The sequence below is a fragment of the Megalops cyprinoides genome, chromosome 8 (assembly GCF_013368585.1).
Source record: "Megalops cyprinoides isolate fMegCyp1 chromosome 8, fMegCyp1.pri, whole genome shotgun sequence".
Taxonomy (NCBI): Eukaryota; Metazoa; Chordata; class Actinopteri; order Elopiformes; family Megalopidae; genus Megalops; species Megalops cyprinoides.
This window is the reverse complement of record NC_050590.1, coordinates 33419019-33436914: the sequence shown is the minus strand read 5'-3', so window position 1 is coordinate 33436914 and position 17896 is coordinate 33419019. Positions and strand designations below refer to the sequence as shown.

The 17896-nt window shown below is 43.7% G+C and overlaps 2 protein-coding genes and 1 long non-coding RNA gene across 3 annotated transcripts in view; 2 read left to right on the top strand and 1 right to left on the bottom strand.

Moving 5' to 3' along the window:
* The first annotated feature begins 305 nt into the window (after positions 1 to 305).
* On the top strand, positions 306 to 6199 carry rag1 (recombination activating 1). Its single transcript, XM_036534673.1, has 5 exons — positions 306 to 329; positions 727 to 770; positions 1926 to 2291; positions 2594 to 3720; positions 4443 to 6199. The coding sequence occupies exons 1-5, from the start codon at positions 306 to 308 to the stop codon at positions 6197 to 6199; spliced, it is 3318 nt and encodes a 1105-aa protein (XP_036390566.1).
* A 4420-nt stretch (positions 6200 to 10619) lies between these two features.
* On the bottom strand, positions 10620 to 12224 carry rag2 (recombination activating gene 2). The gene has a single exon (XM_036535669.1). The coding sequence runs from the start codon at positions 12222 to 12224 to the stop codon at positions 10620 to 10622; it is 1605 nt and encodes a 534-aa protein (XP_036391562.1).
* Positions 12225 to 12716: 492 nt separating this feature from the next.
* The window catches only part of LOC118782104, a 43383-nt gene continuing 38203 nt past the window's right edge, over positions 12717 to 17896 (top strand). The window contains exon 1 of the long non-coding RNA XR_005005129.1: positions 12717 to 12758. This is a non-coding gene — a long non-coding RNA (uncharacterized LOC118782104). The remainder of the gene's footprint in view (positions 12759 to 17896) is intronic.

Genomic DNA, 17896 nt, shown 5'->3' with positions numbered 1-17896 from the left:
TAAGCAGAACAAAGTTTAATAATGAGAACTGGCCATTCATATTAGGTGAGCTTGTCATTTTGACTGTAGTCTACAATGTATCTAGGACCATACCAAGCCTGGTCTTGATCACTCTAATAAATGAATAACTAAGAGTAACACACCATTACCACTGGTCTTGCTGCATCTGCAATTGAAAATGCTGCTGGTAATACTACAATTATTACTACAATGTATACTAATAATAAAATAACAATGCTAGCTTTAAGGCTGTTAATTATTTCTTATGACATTCCATGTGGCATATTAACCATTATTGTTCCATCATGAAGCTTTCAAGCTTAAGTCAAGTAGGACACCATCTCTTTTTAAACACATCTCAGGTACTCTGTTGGGTAACCTTCAAAGTAGTCGGTTGGGTGTCTCTCCTCCAAGTTTGTGCCACCTGGCTGAGGTGAGGCCACCACATGAAAGTGGGACAGTGGGTAGCCCAGCTGAAGGGTGCCTTGTGTTTAGACGATAGGTACTGTTATCTCCCCTCCTCATCTCCATGTTGGCAGCTCAGGTGGCAGGGCCCCGAATGCTGGGGGCCCAGAACAGAGTTATAAATGCAAGGGGTGAACGGTGTCCCCCCACAAAGTGACACAATCCCATGTTAGCAGAGGCACATTGTTGAGGAGTGCAGCAGAAGAACAGACACAGTGCAGCAGGCACTCTCACCCCCCTCCCTTGTGAACCCCCATTCAGAGAAGTCCCCCAGGGGAGCGCATGCCAGCTGATACAAAAACAAGGTAAGAAGCCAAACAATGCACTCTCTGAACCAGCTCAGCTGTTAGCTGTTGACAGCGTAGGAGCACAGACCCAGTCAGTGAAGAGAGAGTGAAGTTGTGTTCCACAGAGAGAGAGAGAGAGAGAGAGAGAGAGAGAGAGAGACGAAGAAGACAGATCCAGGAAAGCTATTATGCCATTATGTGCATGTGGAGGCAGGATCATGGTAAGCCAGTTAACAAATTGGTTTGTTAATTAGATAACTGATTTATTTACCTGCTTACTTGTAACTTATTGGGGAAGGGAACGTCACAGCTGATTGTTTTGGTCTCTGTGGTGGTTTAAAGAGATTTAAAGAACATTTAAAAATGTCATATGCCACTCTGTTTTATCAAACAAATTGCCCTTTATGGTTGTACCTATTTTGACGGGCGATTTGATACACTGATCTGGTGCTCTGATACTGAATTATGCAGAACGAGACACATTCCCCTCTTGGGCCTGGTTAATATGTTAGGTTTGTCACCTCCACTCCATATTCAATTGCTGTATAATGTAAGAATGTTTCATGGTTTTTCTACAGCGGTTCTGTCCTCGTAGTTTAAATGCCACTCTGTGGCTCGTGGGACTTTGCTGTTGGCCCTTGCCAAAAAAAGAACTGAAATGATGGATTGACAGCCTCAAAGCAGGGTAAAGGTATCCATTTAACAAACAGGCTCAGTTCAAGTGAAAAGAAACAGCTGTTCTCAGTGCAGGGAGGTTCAGGGAGACGAGATATGTACTTTTAGACAGTCAATGGATTCCCCAATGCTTGATTCATGCATTATACAGAAGACCCAGATGCCTCTGACTGAAAATTACTAAGTTCTAGGTCAGTACTGAGTGGGTTCAGCCGCAAAGGAATTTGAGGGTGGTTGGTACAAAGTAAGAGTTTCCAAAAGACTGAAGCGCAGGAAAGGCATAAATATGTGTCTTGGTCGGGCAGAAATGTTGTATTGAATACCTATCTTGTATTGAATATCTGAATGCATGATTCACTCCTCTTGTAAACGTACTGATATTTGTTTCAAGGGAACTTCAATTATATAATTACTGGTTTTAAAATATAGCCATTCTCTCTTTGTTCTTGTCTCCTCTCTCCTCTCCTTTTCTCTTTCCCCTTTCTTTCTGTCCTGTAGGATCTCAGGTAGCTCTGACATCATGGAGGTGGGGTCCTCACAGACCGAAACCCCCAGGCTTTCAGTGCCAGATGAGCTCCAGCACCCCTACTCAAAGTTCTCTGACTGGAAGTTCAAGCTGTTCCGGGTCAAATCCATGGAGAAAGCACCTCTGCCAGCAGATGCCCAATTGGTCAAACACCTGCTCCCACAGGTGGCCATCTCCCCTCCCCCAGCAAAGGTGGAGGCAGCTGGCTTGGAAGTGGGGCATGCTGGGAGCGTGATGAGACTGTGTCTGGGGGGGAAGACAAAGGAGAGCGTGGAAGGGGCAGGACGGCGCGTGGACCTAAAGCTGCTGGAGATCGACACCCACATGAACCACCTCAGGTAAGCATCACTGAAGGGATCTGAGGGTGAACCTATCTCTTGGTGGTGTCCCTACACACTAACAGCTCGGTGCCCATTCAAAGAGATTAATAGTTAGATTGCTCATAACAAACCAAGCATAAAAGCACACCGTTTCAAATTCAGAATTAGTCTCAACCTCGCCTCAATCGTCAATCAGTAATCAACAAATTAGCTTGCATCACTGGAAACTCATCTTATTCTGTCTACAAACCTTTTAGTGTAATTAAGAAAATGAACAAAACAACAAAAACAGAGGCTCAAAAGCTGTGTCTCCCTGGCAGGAGTCTGTGCCGACTCTGCGGCTTAGCCTTGCGTAAGGCTAAGGGTGGACCAGAACATGAGGTCCAGGCTGTTCTGGATGATGCAAGTAGGAACTCACTGCGCAGGATGGGGTGCAAGGCAACTAGCTGGCCTGAGGTCATCCTGAAGGTCTTCAAAGTCGACGTTGCGGGAGACATGGAGACCGTTCATCCCCCGTTCTTTTGTCACCTGTGCTGGAAGACGGCCATCAGAGGAGGGGGGTTCTGCTGCTTCTCCGGGATCCGAGTCCCACAGTGGAGGCCCCACTCAAACCTCTGTCAGCTCTGCTCCCCAAGAAAGACCTCCTTTAAGAGGAAAGCGAGAAAGCGCTGCAAATCCCCCCGAGCTGCCCCCCACCTAGCTAAGAGGATCAAGTCAGACCATCATGACCGCAGTGGTGTGGGGGTAAACAGGGGGTGCAGACCAGTGGACCAAGCGGCTGTTGGGCGGGCCCGGCTCAGGTCTGGCTTTCAGAGGGCCCTGTGGGTCAAAAACATCACCTGCTGCAAGAACATCCACCTCACCTCCAGCCTGCTCCTGGAGGATCTCCCGGCGGACTTCCTCCGTGCCATTACCTGCCAGGTGTGCGACCACCTGCTGGCCGACCCTGTCCAGTCTCCCTGTAAGCATCTCTTCTGCCGCACCTGCATCCTGAAGTACAATCGTGCCCTGGGCCCACACTGCCCAGCCTGCACCCTTCCCTGCCCCCTGTCTGAGCTAACCAGCCCCACCAAGGCCTTCCTGGGGGTCCTCCATAGCCTTGTCCTCCAGTGTCCTGAGCAGGCATGTAGAGAGCAGGTGAGGTTGGATGCTTTCAGGGATCACACCCTTGGCCACTGTGAGAATGACGAGGAAGGACTTGCTAAAGGGCAGCCCTTTGACAGCTATCTGCCCGTGAACAGAGGAGGCCGCCCCCGGCAGCACCTGCTGTCCCTGACTCGCCGGGCTCAAAAGCACCGGCTCAAGGAGCTCAAGACTCATGTGAAGATGTTTGCTGAGAAGGAGGAGGGTGGGGATGTCAAATCTGTCTGTCTCACTCTTTTCCTGCTAGCGCTCCGAGCGGGTAACGAGCACCGGCAGGCAGATGAACTTGAGGCTATGATGCAAGGTACAGTCCTGCTCCCATAGCAACACCATAGTTCCCTTCCTGACTAATTCAATAGGTTATTTTAAATTTGTACATGGTTTGATTGGTCCATTGTTCTTTACATGGGCATGTACTTTTAACATAACCTGCAGTTTTCACATTTTTTGACTGTAATGGCATACTCTTAAAAAAAAATGAGTCTGAAGAATTGGTTCAGGTTTTTTCATTGTATGTCAATGTTGACCAAAACCATAGATTGTCATTCCTCTCTCTCTCTCTCTCTCTGTCTCTCTCTCTTTGTGTCTCACATATTCTCTTTATAATTCAAAATAACAATGCTTGTCAAAAGCCTGTTTAGATCAAAACAACATGAGCAGTACTCCTGCCTGCAGAGCCGAGAGCAGTAATAGTTGGATGACAGTAAATAGCAGAGGCAGAACGGTCCTGGTCCCTGGGGGAAAAGGGCCCACCTGGCATCTGTTTTCATCACAAGCCAATAGATCAGGCTCACCAAGTTCACTGTTTCAACCTCTCGGTCTGTGATGACATGAATAATTGTTGCAAATGTAGCACTTCATCAGGGAAGGTTTCTTTTTGTAATTTTAATTTTTTTTTGTAATTATTGATGAAAATAAGAGTATATGTGTTCATGAAAGTATGCTAACTCACCAGTGTCATATGTAAATGGTTCTCTTGTGGTGCATGTGTATTATTTCAATTGAAGTATTTCCCCCTCTTTCCAGGCTGGGGGTTCGGCCTGCATCCTGCAGTGTGCCTGGCCATCAGAATCAACACCTTCTTGAGCTGCAGCCAGTACCATAAGATGTATCGTACAGTGAAGGCCACCAGTGGGCGCCAGATCTTCCAGCCCCTCCACACACTGCGAAATGCAGAGAAGGAGCTGCTTCCTGGGTTCCACCCCTTCGAGTGGCAGCCGGCACTCAAGAATGTGTCCAGTGCCACTGAGGTGGGCATCATTGATGGGTTGTCGGGGTGGATGGCCACTGTGGATGACTCACCTGCAGACACCATTGCCCGGAGATTCCGGTACGATGTGGCTCTGGTAGCTGCATTGAAAGATCTTGAGGAAGACATCATGGAGGGCCTGAGAGAGAATTGCTTGGAGGACTGTGCCTGCACAGGCGGGTTCTCTGTGGTGATCAAGGAGTCTTGTGATGGGATGGGGGATGTCAGTGAAAAGCACGGGGGTGGGCCTACCGTCCCCGAAAAAGCAGTGCGGTTCTCCTTTACGGTGATGTCAGTGTCCATCCAGCTTGAAGGCAGGGGTGAGCAGATCACAGTGTTCCGGGAGATGAAGCCTAACTCTGAGCTGAGCTGTAAGCCACTGTGCCTGATGTTCGTTGATGAGTCAGACCATGAAACACTGACTGCCGTGCTGGGGCCTGTGGTGGCAGAGAGGAATGCTATGAAGGAGAGCCGGCTCATCCTGTCCATTGGAGGGCTCCCACGCTCCTTCCGCTTCCACTTCCGAGGCACGGGCTATGATGAGAAGATGGTGAGGGAGATGGAGGGCCTGGAAGCTTCAGGATCCACCTACATCTGTACCCTGTGTGACTCTACAAGGGCTGAAGCCTCCCAGAACATGGTGCTGCACTCCATCACCAGGAGCCATGACGAGAACCTGGAGCGCTATGAGATCTGGAGAACAAATCCCTACTCTGAGTCTGCCGAGGAGCTGCGTGACCGGGTCAAAGGTGTCTCAGCCAAGCCCTTCATGGAGACCCAGCCTACACTGGATGCACTGCACTGTGATATTGGCAATGCCACTGAGTTCTATAAGATCTTCCAGGACGAGATTGGTGAGGTCCACATGAATAGCAATCCCAGCCGCGAGGAGAGACGATGCTGGAGGTCTGCTCTCGACAAGCAGCTCAGGAAGAAGCTGAAGTTGAAGCCAGTGATGCGGATGAATGGGAACTATGCCCGGCGCCTGATGACCCGAGAGGCAGTGGACGCAGTATGTGAGCTGGTGCCCTCCGATGAGCGTAGACAAGCCTTGAAGGAGCTGATGGAGCTCTACCTGCAGATGAAGCCCGTCTGGCGCTCTACTTGCCCCGTGCAGGAATGTCCAGACCAGCTCTGCCGCTATAGCTTCAACTCCCAGCGCTTTGCTGAGCTCCTCTCCTCCACCTTCAAGCACCGCTATGATGGCAAGATCACCAACTACCTCCACAAGACCCTAGCCCACGTGCCTGAGATCATTGAGAGGGATGGCTCTATTGGGGCATGGGCCAGCGAGGGGAACGAGTCTGGGAACAAGCTATTCCGCCGCTTCCGCAAGATGAACGCCCGGCAGTCCAAGAGCTTTGAGTTGGAAGACATTTTGAAGCACCACTGGCTCTACACATCTAAATACCTGCAGAAGTTCATGGAGGCGCACAAAAACTCAGCCAAAGCCATGCAGGCCACCATTGACCCTGTGGAAACACAGGATGATGGTGAGATAGCGCTGGATCCCATGGAGTCCATGGACTTCTGAGAGAAACACATTCTCAGGTTTCTGAGGTCCTGAGGTTCTCTTCTAGTTGCCAGCTACAACTGTTAGCACAAAGGTTCAAGCTGTCATATTTGACTTGTGAGAGTTGATGGCATTTACACCCTGCCATGTTAGCAGTTGTGGCTAATGTTTCTTTTGGTTGACATTGAATGGTTTAAGAGTGGTGTTTGTGTGGATGTGATACCGGTCTTAACTGAGAAAATGAACACACTTTATAAACGCGTTAAGGGAGGAATTTTTTAATGTTATCTTTAATATTTAATTCATTTTCAATTATTTGACATATTGGATAAAGTCCTTTTGTAAATGTGAATTAATGTGTTGTTCACTCTTTCCACTCACCCTAACCAAGTTTGTGTGTGTGAACAAAAATCATCACAATTACTGAGTTTAGATGGCTTTGGATGAAGAATACTTCATCCTATTTCTTCTGCATATAAAAGTCTGAAATTGTATTTTTGCACTCCTTGTGAAATATTGGATGGTTTATTGCACTGTGAAGCTGAGTTGCATTCATGAATTTATAAGATTATTTATGGAAAAAGATGAAAGCATTGTAAGTCATGAATAGGTAATTGTGTTAAAGGAGCATACATTTTATGACTGCTCTATTAATTTATCACTGGGTCAGGAAAGAAATGGAATTAGAGAAACTCAAATTGTCTTTGTTTCATGAGCACTAGGGAAAATGATTGCTTTAGTCCTTTATATTGGGGTCCTATGGCACAGAATAACTTTGAAATCCCTTTATTGGTTACAGCATTCACAGAGGAAAGGTGCAAACATTCTACCTCGATTCCTGGAATGAAAGAACACAATGACCTTTTGTTAATCAGCAAAAGAATATGGACATTGCAATACATTATACTAAATGGGAGCTCAGAACTAAATTGCAGAAGAGGGCAATGGGTTTTGTGTTGTTTTGTTTTGATTACCCTGACTCTCTGGTTCTGTGCAACTGTGGCTTGAGCAGTTGTAACAGCACCTGCACTTACTTGTCTCACAGGAACACAACACTTGAACTTTGCATTTCTGCTTTCAGATCCAAGAGACTGACAACTGCTCTTGGCAAGTGATGGTACATTTTGTCTAAGACGTCTTCCGTCGGCTGCTGCCACTATCTCTCACTTTCATTGCTGCATTCAGAATTGAACTTTTTTTTTTATTATTATTCAATTTGAATAAGGCTGAGCTTTTTATTTGGCAGCTGCACAGCTTGTAAGAGAAAGGAAAGAAATAGAGGAAGGAAAGGGGGAAGAGGTTGGAAGGAAGTTTTGATTTTGTTGTCTGCATTTTTGTGTTAACCAGCCTTTTAGGCTGCAGTCATTAGTAATTGAATTGTGTCATTTTTTTACTGGTGTTGTTACTCAGCATGATTTTTATTTCAGTGTGTGTACACTTATGACTTGCAGGATTTCTCTGCAGAATTACGCATTCATGTATAACAACAGCATTTCAAGCATTTTATTAACAAGGAATAAGCATAATGTTGTATTCCCCCCAGAAACACAATATTATATCTTCAAAACAGATATGTGTTAAATATTTGATAATGTTTTGCTATTGAATTTATTTTCTACACAAGGGATGATTTTGCATGAATTTTTTTGAACAACAGTACAGCATTTCATCTTGTTGGTGCTAGTTTCATTTTTTTCCATATCATATAATCACACTAAAACTGTGAAGAGGCTTTATAAAATGTATGACTATGAGCACTAGGAGAAAGTCACTGAGCTTTTTTTTCACAGAAACTGTAAAGAGTTGAACAAAAAAATCATGATTTCAGCAACTGTACTGTATAATAATTTTATAATATTGTGCTTATGTATCTTTTGTTGGTTTGTTTTATTTATGGGTTTTTGTATGTCAAGAAGTAGTGCTTCAAACTGTTTACACAATTACACCTCTGCAATATTATTATGTGTATTTTTGAAACCTCACACTATACATCATTGATTTATTCAGCACAGCACAGCACAGCAATTTCAAATTAAATGTCCCTAATTGATGATTTCCTGTGTTATACTGTTTGTCATATCAAGACGCTGGTTTTGCATTTTGCAATGTTTTGAAAATGGACTAAGTTGTTTGATTTTTGAGAACACAACATGTCATGATTTTAAAAGCAATAAATAAAATATTTACAATTCTTCGATTTCAAGAGAATGTCTTCAAATTATTCTTTCCTTCACTATCCTGTGACAGACAGAACACATAAAAAGAAAATGAAATACCATGGGACAATCAGAGCTCCAGGGTCCCATTTGGTTCTTGAAAGGCATAATTGATGTCCTCTGCATCATAAATATGAGGAAAATATTAAATATTGCAATATAACCAGTGTGTCAGTCATGTTCATGATGGAATAATATGAAAACATATGCAAATTACTACATAGTGAGCAATCAAATTATGTGATATACTCGCAACAACTCAATTGCCCTGTTTTTGCCCTGAAAGAATGTCACTGTTACCCATCATAGGGGAACATGTACACACAAAATGTTTAAAATCTGAGGACTGTAAGGAGAACCAGGTCAGAAATACCTTTTATTCATGTCCAAACAGTAAATCAATGGTGAAATAGATAAATCTTTGACTACCTTTGACACAGTTTATTGTCTTTTTTTTCCATGATCACTATTATTATAAACACTCAAAATGGAGAAAAAACTATTTAATAAAGAACACAGGACATTTGGGAAGGTGTCAATTAGTTTGTTGTATGATGTTTTATGTGAGGCGTCAGGCATGGACACACAGAACAACAGGAAAATATGGGAAAAAGATTTGTCCACTGAAATTGATGATGAAGCTTGGGAGGATGTCTGGAGATATGCCACAACACTTTCAATTTGTAAGCAGGCTAAAGCAATCCAGTTGAAAATAATTCATAGGTTACATATTTCCCCTAATTGCAGACTTGCTTTCAATTCATCATTTTCACCTCTATGCCTTCAATGTAAGACTGAAATTAGTACGTTAACTCACTGCTTATGGTCATGTCATAGGTTACAGAGGTACTGGTACAACATACTTTGTGAAATGCAGAAGATCCTGGGTAAAGAGTTAGAGCTAGATCCTTTATCACTGTTATTGGGCCTACCAGTAAATATATTACTACTACAAGCACCAGAAGGTTATACAACACTATGACCTTTGCTGCAAGGAAAAACATCCTCTTGCAGTGGACTAGTGACAACACCCCCTCTGTGAAGGGTTGGCAAAGAATGTCCATGGAAATAATACCACTAGATTAGAATACCTAACATATGTAACTCACTGCAAAACAGATCACTTCTATAAGGTATGGCAGCCATTCCTAAATTATTTGGACACTGGAACTTCAGCTATTTTATTGCAAAGATTTTCATAAATTGGACCATCACCTGTGTGGGACTAAAGTACTTTTCTATTGCTGTGCTTTTTTTTAAATGTGATTGTAAACATACTTTACTTAGCAACCTGGATTGATGTGGGTTGTTATAATCTAGTATTTGCTATTTAAAGTGTACAAATCCAATAAAATATTAAAAAAAGAATCTGTGGAAGGTTTGTCCTGCCATGACCAGTCACAGTTCCAAAATCTGTCTAGGTTGCATAACAATCAGATTCTGACCTAACAGCATTTGTTGCTATGGCAGTGCTGATGCATTTGTATCCCTGAGAATTCTAGGAGTAACAAAATTCAGGACAGTATACATGCTGATTTGGATGGCTGTTCATAGGTATTTTATGTAGCATGCTGTTTGTGTTTATGTGATGAAATAAACTGCCCATAAAATTAATTATCCCATTCTGAAATGTCTTTTTATTAGTATCAATCTGTGAACATCATTGGAATGTTATGCTGCCATTGACAACCATCAACTGACTATGTTAGGATATTAAGAACAAATAAAAATGTGTCCTGCAAAAAAAAAAATAATAATATTAATAAATTAATGAACAAAAAAAGACCACAGGAACCACTTGCCTGGACATCAAGATTCAGTGAAACAAAATAATCAGCTAAAGCCAAATTTTACAACCAAACACTTTAAAATTGTAATGCAGATTTCAACAGTTATTTTAATTTAATTTTAAACACAGTATACTCAATCCAATAGATGTGCTGGGTTTGCCATAGATTACATGACATATTGAACATGTGCAAACAAAATTAAATTGCAGAATATTGTTTAAAATGATCCATTGAAACCAAAATCTAAAATAAAAACATTTTATGAATAATTCAAAGGACACACCTACACGAAACACATTATATTTTTAGACTTCTTAGACATTGGGATTTGCCACAGATCAGAACCCACAGACTACTAAAAAGTGAATATCTATTGAAAATAGGGAAGATCAATGTGGCAACCACAAGGAAAAAAAATCAGGGTGTGGCTTTTGGTCAGTCAAACAGCCTCCTGAGGAAGCTCTTCTTGGCTGGGGTCATCTTCAGCTTTATGGGGGCTTTCCGGTGCTGCATCTTCATAGGGATGCGCTTGAGAGGTGGGGCTGTGCGAGGCGGGGTCTGCATTTCCTGACGGGCGAGACCCCCATGGTTTAGGCAGTAGTACTTGCTGTTGTTCTGAGAGAGCTGCATCAGGAGTATCTCAGACAAATCCATGCACTGGGCATGGACCCAGTGCCCACCCTCTCCCCTGGAGCAGAAGATCATGGCTGGCCGGGAGAGCTCTGTGGAGTAGTACGGCTCCCATGTGTTGACGTCCACCTGGCAACCTAGGCAGCACTTCACCCAGTACCCCGTCTGAGACTCGTCCTCCTCATCCTCCTCATTGTAGGTGTCCCCCTCCTCACCGCTGCTGTCCTCCAACTCATATGGCTCCCGGCTGAAGTAGAGTTCCTCCGAGTCCTCCAGCGGAGCCGAGTCCTCAAAGTCAGTGGACTCCTGGCTGCAGCCCTGGGTGGCATCCTCAGCATCCCCCTCCCCCTCCAGCTTGAAGCTCACCTGGTAGAAGTAGTGAGAGTCGGGCGGGGCAGGCCTTCCCTCTGCTGGGACACCAATCAAAGCACTCCCCTCCCCCAGGCTCCCACCGAACCAGGTCCGGCTGTGGCTGATCTCACTGGTCCACGGTGGTGGCTCTGTGGGCTCGATATGAATTCCAACCTCATCTAGGATCACCCGGCTACACTCCAGGCGCTTCTGGGTCTCGGAATGGTAACCTCCCAAGACAATGTACTCGTAGCCAGGGCCAATGCGGGTGGCAATGGCGCTGGTCAGGGACAGGCCAGAGTCCAGGGTCTCGCAGGAGAGCATGGGGCTACCAAGGAGGAGCTCCACCTTCAGACGGAAGAGGCGTGGTGGGCGGGAATCAGACGACAGGGTGTGCCCCCCCAGGATGTATACGCAGTCTTCACGTGTCAGAGCCAGGTGGAAGGACTGTCCATCAGTGAGCTCAGGCAGAGTGTAGGCGGAGCAGCAGCCAAACTCCAGGTCAATGAGGTACACCTGCGGGGGACAGTCCACCACACTGTTCCAGTTCTCTGTGGTCCTCTCCCCTGGGGGCCTGTAAGACCGACCCCCAAAGAGGACGCAAGCCCTCTTACCCCTGCTGTGCACCACACTGATTGTGTGGCCATAACGAGCTCCTGGCAACTCCCCAGTGAGCTCCTTTTCCTGGCATTGTAGTGTCACCTTGCGGTTACAACCACGACTGTCTGGACTAAGCAGGTACAGGCTTGCAGAGAGCTCGTTGTTGGGGGTACGGCCACCATGGATGAAGTAACAATCAGGGTCACCGTCCAAGGCCTCGAGATGGGTCACAGCAGGGCAACGCAAAGGAGGCAGATAGCATGAGTCATTGGAGAAGGAGATGGCTCTTAGCCTTAGCTCCCCTTTCTTCAGGCGCACCTTAAAAACCCCTGTAGGACAGGCCCGCTTGGGCCAGCCCTTCTGGCCAAACAGGAAGACATCCCCATCCAGCTGCAGAAGGGAGCAGCCTGGCTGTAACACACCTGCGCAATTTACTGCAGTCACTGACTGCAGGGACATGCTGCTGCACGGGAAAACACAGGGAAGAGCTGTTAGTATTCTTCTAATAGGGTTATCATACGTCCTCTTCTTCCCGGACATGTCCTCGTTTTGGGACCTAAAACATGTGTCTCTAAACGAGGACATGTCTGGGAAAAAGCGCACGTATGGTCACCCTATCTTCTAATATTATTTTGATATGATAATCAGCTGTTTTAGTTAAATGTTCTAACATTGTTGCTGCCAGTTTCAATTATTTAAGATAAAGACACAGAGCATTTCTTTGTGTCATAGTTATTACATTTTAAACATAATTAATATTATATATAATAGTATATTAATGAACTAGATCTGTCAACGTCAGGAACAAGTAGAGCGGAACCTTTAAAAAGAATGCAATGATTCTCTCAAGGCGCAGAATACAGTTGCAATCCAACGAGTTGGATGATGTAGTCTTTTTCAAAATTCACGGCAAACCATTGAAAAGCATAAAACGCCATTTCCCAGTATGCACTTTTCAACGTCGTTGCTGGGATCAGAAGGAACATTTGAAAGGTAATGTTTATCAATCATTTTGAGCTTGCAGAGAATGGAAATAATCAAAACCGGGATTTTTAGGACTGTGAACAGAAAAAAGGTTACTTGTTAAAAGTAAAATAAATCACCAGGCTTGATTACTAGGTTGCTGGCAGCAATCGATAGCTAAATTTGGCAGGGGATTAGCTGAAGAGAGGTAACGTTAACGTTAAGGTACCAGCAAACTTAAGGTTAACTTGCTGTTGTTGGCAAGTCAATATAAAGTTGCGAAAAATATGTAAGTAAATTTTCTTATTTAGAAAGAAATTAAATATAGAGTAATGTTATTTCGAAGAAACATGGTTATTTTTTTCATAATTATTATTATTATTATTATTATTATTATTTATTGATTTATTTATTATTTTTTTGCTTGAGCAGTATTAAACCAGATTTTCGTTTAGGTAGTTACGCGTAACGCAACTAGCTACCTGCCTCGTCTCATGTCCTCGTAGCCCAACAATCAAAACTTGGGCATGTCGGCCTTTCAGTTTTGATGGTTGACTGTATATGCTGATTTTAAAGGTATTAATATTAAAGTATTAATACCTCTAAAACGGGTAGCATTAAATGACCTATTCTCATGAATCATGAAATGATGAGTACCATGCAGTTTTAAATACGAGAAATTGTGGAGAACATTTGCCTGCAGAAATGAAGCATCACTTTCCAGCCTTACCTTTTTCACTTTTTGAATATGTACCTGAGTGTTCTTTCTTTGGATCCTTTTTGGACGTGGTTCTTTGTGTGATCAGGGCAGGCAGCCAGCAGACCTGAAGAAAGTCAGTCAGAGTGGATGACACTTGGCTTGCTTTGATGAGGCTGTCAGATCTCGAGGTTAACTGTCTGTGACTGTTGACTGAAACAGGTGGGCCCCCAGCCCTTTCCAGCCTTGTTTCATTTGAACAATAACAACTTTGAATATGATAATATTCGTCACTGATGCTGACTCGTGAATATCGTGGTATGTGTGTTTATAATTTCAGAATTGCACCTTGCCTTCTCAAAAACACTATTGCATATCCAAGGATTTTATCCCACACACTAAATTTCTAAATAATACATGAATAATTGATTGTTAAAAATATGTTGTATTTAGGTATTTTTGGGTGCCAAAATCTTTATTTTATTATTATATTTCAACTGAAGTTGAATTGGATTGAATTTTTAGTCACTTTTAGTCATGGATGTTTTGCTTTGGTGAATGTGTGCTGTGTGGTCATTGCTCGCTGTAGAAACAGACTAAAAACACGCAAACACACAAAAAACAAACAAACAAAAAAACAGACTAAATAATACAGTAAGTAAAAGCCATTTACTGCACAGCTCAAGTAGGTCATCTTCAGATTTCACCTCCTTACATAAGCGCTGGCAGCACTAAGCCACACGCTGCACTCATGTACCCCCAGGTTTTTAGTGCATGTACCACTCTAGTAAGGTCTCATAACTGGGAGGTGGATATTTCATATTTACCCAGCACACTCTTAAAATGTTGTTTCAGCAGTACTATTGCATGTAGCCTGTATGCGGTATTTGGTGTGTAGTGTCAAAATAATTTACTGGTACAGTGAGCCTGTAGTATGACTCATACTGAGTTAAGACATTGCTCGGGTAAGTAGGTTGTATAGTGACTTTACCCAGTTGCTCTTTTTATTTCCTTCTCGAGCCTGTGTGTTTTTCATGAACTGTTTCTGCTCTGGTTCCCCCAAGGGGAAAAGAGAGAGAGAAAGTGATTTGGAAGCAGCTGCTTGGCTCTCATTAGCATAGTGTTTTTGTTTTTTTTTTCAGTTGTGAAAAAAGGGGGAGCTTGCAAAACAATACTGTGACCACAGTCTTCTGGAGGAACGTTAGAACTGGAAACACAAACAGCTGAACACCTGTACCTTACTGCTGTGCTGCGAGTGCTGAGGGGAGAGGGGGAAGGGGGGTGGGGGAGATTCTAGGGATTGCAGTGGAACTTACCCCCAAGCAAAGATGAAAATCGTAGCCTTTTTAATAAGTAAATTTACCTTGGGTACAATCTTATACATTTTTGGCAAGACACAGATTTAGCGCAAAAAACAGATCAACCTGCCTCTGCGATGGTACATTGCAAGAAGTCCTTTTCCACAGTTATGGCATGCCTGAGACCAACTGTGTAGGGGGTGCAGCTCTACTCCTCAGTCCGGGGGCCATTAGCTGATTTGTAGTGTATAATTGATAGAACAGAGTAATTAGAGTCCGGTAGCACCTGTTTCTGTCCCGCTTAATGTTTTGCGATTTGATGATCCCCCCGGAAGGAACGTTTTGATGAATGACAAAGTGACAGCTCCGCTGTTCCCATTCATACTGCTGCGGTGTTTATTACTTTTTAATGTAACCGTAATCACCTCCTCCTAATTGTAATTTAGCGGAATATCTGACTGATAAGTCGAGACTAATTCAGACTCGTATGGCTGCTGCTCCTGTCATTTTATAATGATTGACCTCTTGTCTGCTGGAGGCAAGCTGCTTCTCATGCTGTTTTGCTCTCATGAACATATGTATTCTCTCTTTAGCTCTCTTTCTCTCACACTGTCTTCAATTCCATCCCGCTTCTCCTCTTCTGTTGCCTTTACTCTCAAACAGTCTTGTCTATTTTTCTGTCTTGTCTGTTATTTCTATCACTCTCTCTTTTCCTCTGTCTCTATCAAGCTATCTTTTTGTCTGTGGAATAGATGAGAAAGCAGCTCAGATCTAAATTTTGAATACTTTTTTTGTTAGTATAACAGATATCAAAATACTGAAAAAGGTCTCTTGGTCCCTAGTCTTTCCTTCCCTCCTCTTCTTATTCTTCCACTGGAACTTGTGCAGCTTGTAGTAGACTGCATGCATTGTTAATGGAGAGGGGGTTCTTTGGGTTGAGGTGCTCATTTTATTTTACTATGCGTGTAGTGCTTGTTCTTGATTTGGCTTTTTGTGTTCTTTTCCTTTGAGTTCATTCATTTTTTCCTCTTTTGTCCAACTTATGTATGGCCTTTTTGATGGCAGTTAAAATAAGGGCCTTTAGTAAGTAAAGTTTAAAAAAACTTTCTCTCTTTCCTTCTTCTCCCTCACTCCCTTCCTTTCTCACTGTGAGGAGGGATTTCAAATTTTACTTTCATGGTGGTAATAACTGACATGTAGGCCTAAGTAGTAGTTAGCAGTAGTGGTAATATAACTAGTTGTGTCATTATAACTAAAGCAAAGGCCTGTGCAGATTTAAACCAATAATATAATAAAGGTACACAGAAAATGAAGACCCCCCCCCCCCCCAACACACACACTCTCTCAAATACAGTTGTTGATGGTGTTGTTGATGTTCTGTTATATCTACCCACAGTCATTAGGTGTGTGGACATGTTTCTAGCTTCCACGTGTGATGTCTACTCTTCCTCCCCAAGAATGATGGGGATTTTACAGTGGCCTGAGAGGACGTAAAATTGGGGTATCTGGTCTTCAGATCTTGGGAAATAATCTCTGTCTCGGGCACCTTTAGTTTACAGTGACTGCACAGCCCCTCTTGCTCTGTGCCTGCCCTTTTCAGCAGACAGGCTGTGGTCACTCCGTTTCTGCTCCAACTGGATTTATCTGTCTTGAGGTTTTTTGTTGAGAGGTTTTTTGTTTGTTCAGAGTGACCAGTCGGTCCAGGAAGCACTGGAGCTCTTCTGCAGCTCACCTGAGCAGACCTATGCGGACTTTGTAGCATCTTTCACCCACCTCTCTGCAGGTGGGTTTCAGTGGGCTTGTCATCTCAACAGTAGCTGCACAAAAGATAACACAGCAAGCAATGTCACAAGCAATCTTTTACAAGGTTCTTGCTAGTATGATGCTTTACATTGATGTGTTCATTATGCAGCTGTGTCACATTTTCTTCTGTACCTCTGTCTCGTTTTTGCTCATCCTTTGTCACCTGCTGTCCTTGCAGAGAATGCAGAGAGTGGCGGCAGGTTGGCTGTGGTGCCCAGGCCCCACCCTCCCTGTGAGAGAATGGGAGGAGGGGTGCACAGAGTGCGAGACAGAGCAGAGGAGAAGAATTCACAAGCAGGAGGAGAGCACAGTTGCATGTATGTTCCTGCAGATCAGGACGAGGTGGCTGACCTATGTATTTCTTTTGCTGTGTTGCAAAGCTTGACTGACTGCGGCTTAAAACACACCCCCCCCCCCCACCACTGCTAACTGAAAATTCAGTGAGAGGTAATAACTGTTCCCTCTCCCTTTGCCTTCCTTCTTTCATGCCATTCTTTGAACTTCTCTTCCCTCCTGTCTGTTTTTGGTCTTCTCAAAACAAATCACCGGTTTGCTTTGAGACCTCAAGTTTCGTTCAGGTTAGGAGTCCGATTTGATTCCTCAGATGTTTGCATTTTGTATGACTTAATGAATACCTGGATCGGTATTCAAACGTTTGACAGGTATCAAATTTTAAAATGTGAAAAATGATCTAGTATATTATTCTTCCACATCAGCATTCATGCTGGGTTGTGTAAGACCACTGCATACAGTAACAGGTAATTCATTGACATTTCCGTGCCTCAAAATGTGAACAAATACTGGAAATACTGCACTGAGTCATTATTTACTAAGTTGTAAATAATTAAAAAATTGTGTGGTTTGATGATTCAAGTGTTCAGTCTAAGAAGCCAGTGGAATATTTGAATATTGAATGAACCAAAGCATACACTAAATAGCCAAAATTATGTGGACACCCCTCCTAATTACTGAGTTCAGGTGTTTCAGCCACACCGATTGTTAACAGGTGCATAAAATCAAGCACATAGCCATGCAATCTCCATAGACAAACCTTGGAAGTAGAATGGGCTGTACTGGAGAGCTCAGTGACTTTAAATGTGGCACTGTCATAGGATGCCATCTTTGCCTCAAGTCAGTTCGCGAAATTTCTGCCCTGGTAGATATGTCCCGGTCAGCTATAAGTGCTATTATTGTCAAGTCGAAGTGTCTAGAAGCAACAACAGCTCAGCCATGAAGCGATAGACCACGCAAACTTACAGAGCGGGGCTGCCAAGTTCTGAAGCGCATAGCACATAAAAACCGCCTATCACTCACTACAGAGTTCCAAATTGTCTCTGGCTGCAACATCAGCACAGGAACTGTGTGTCGGG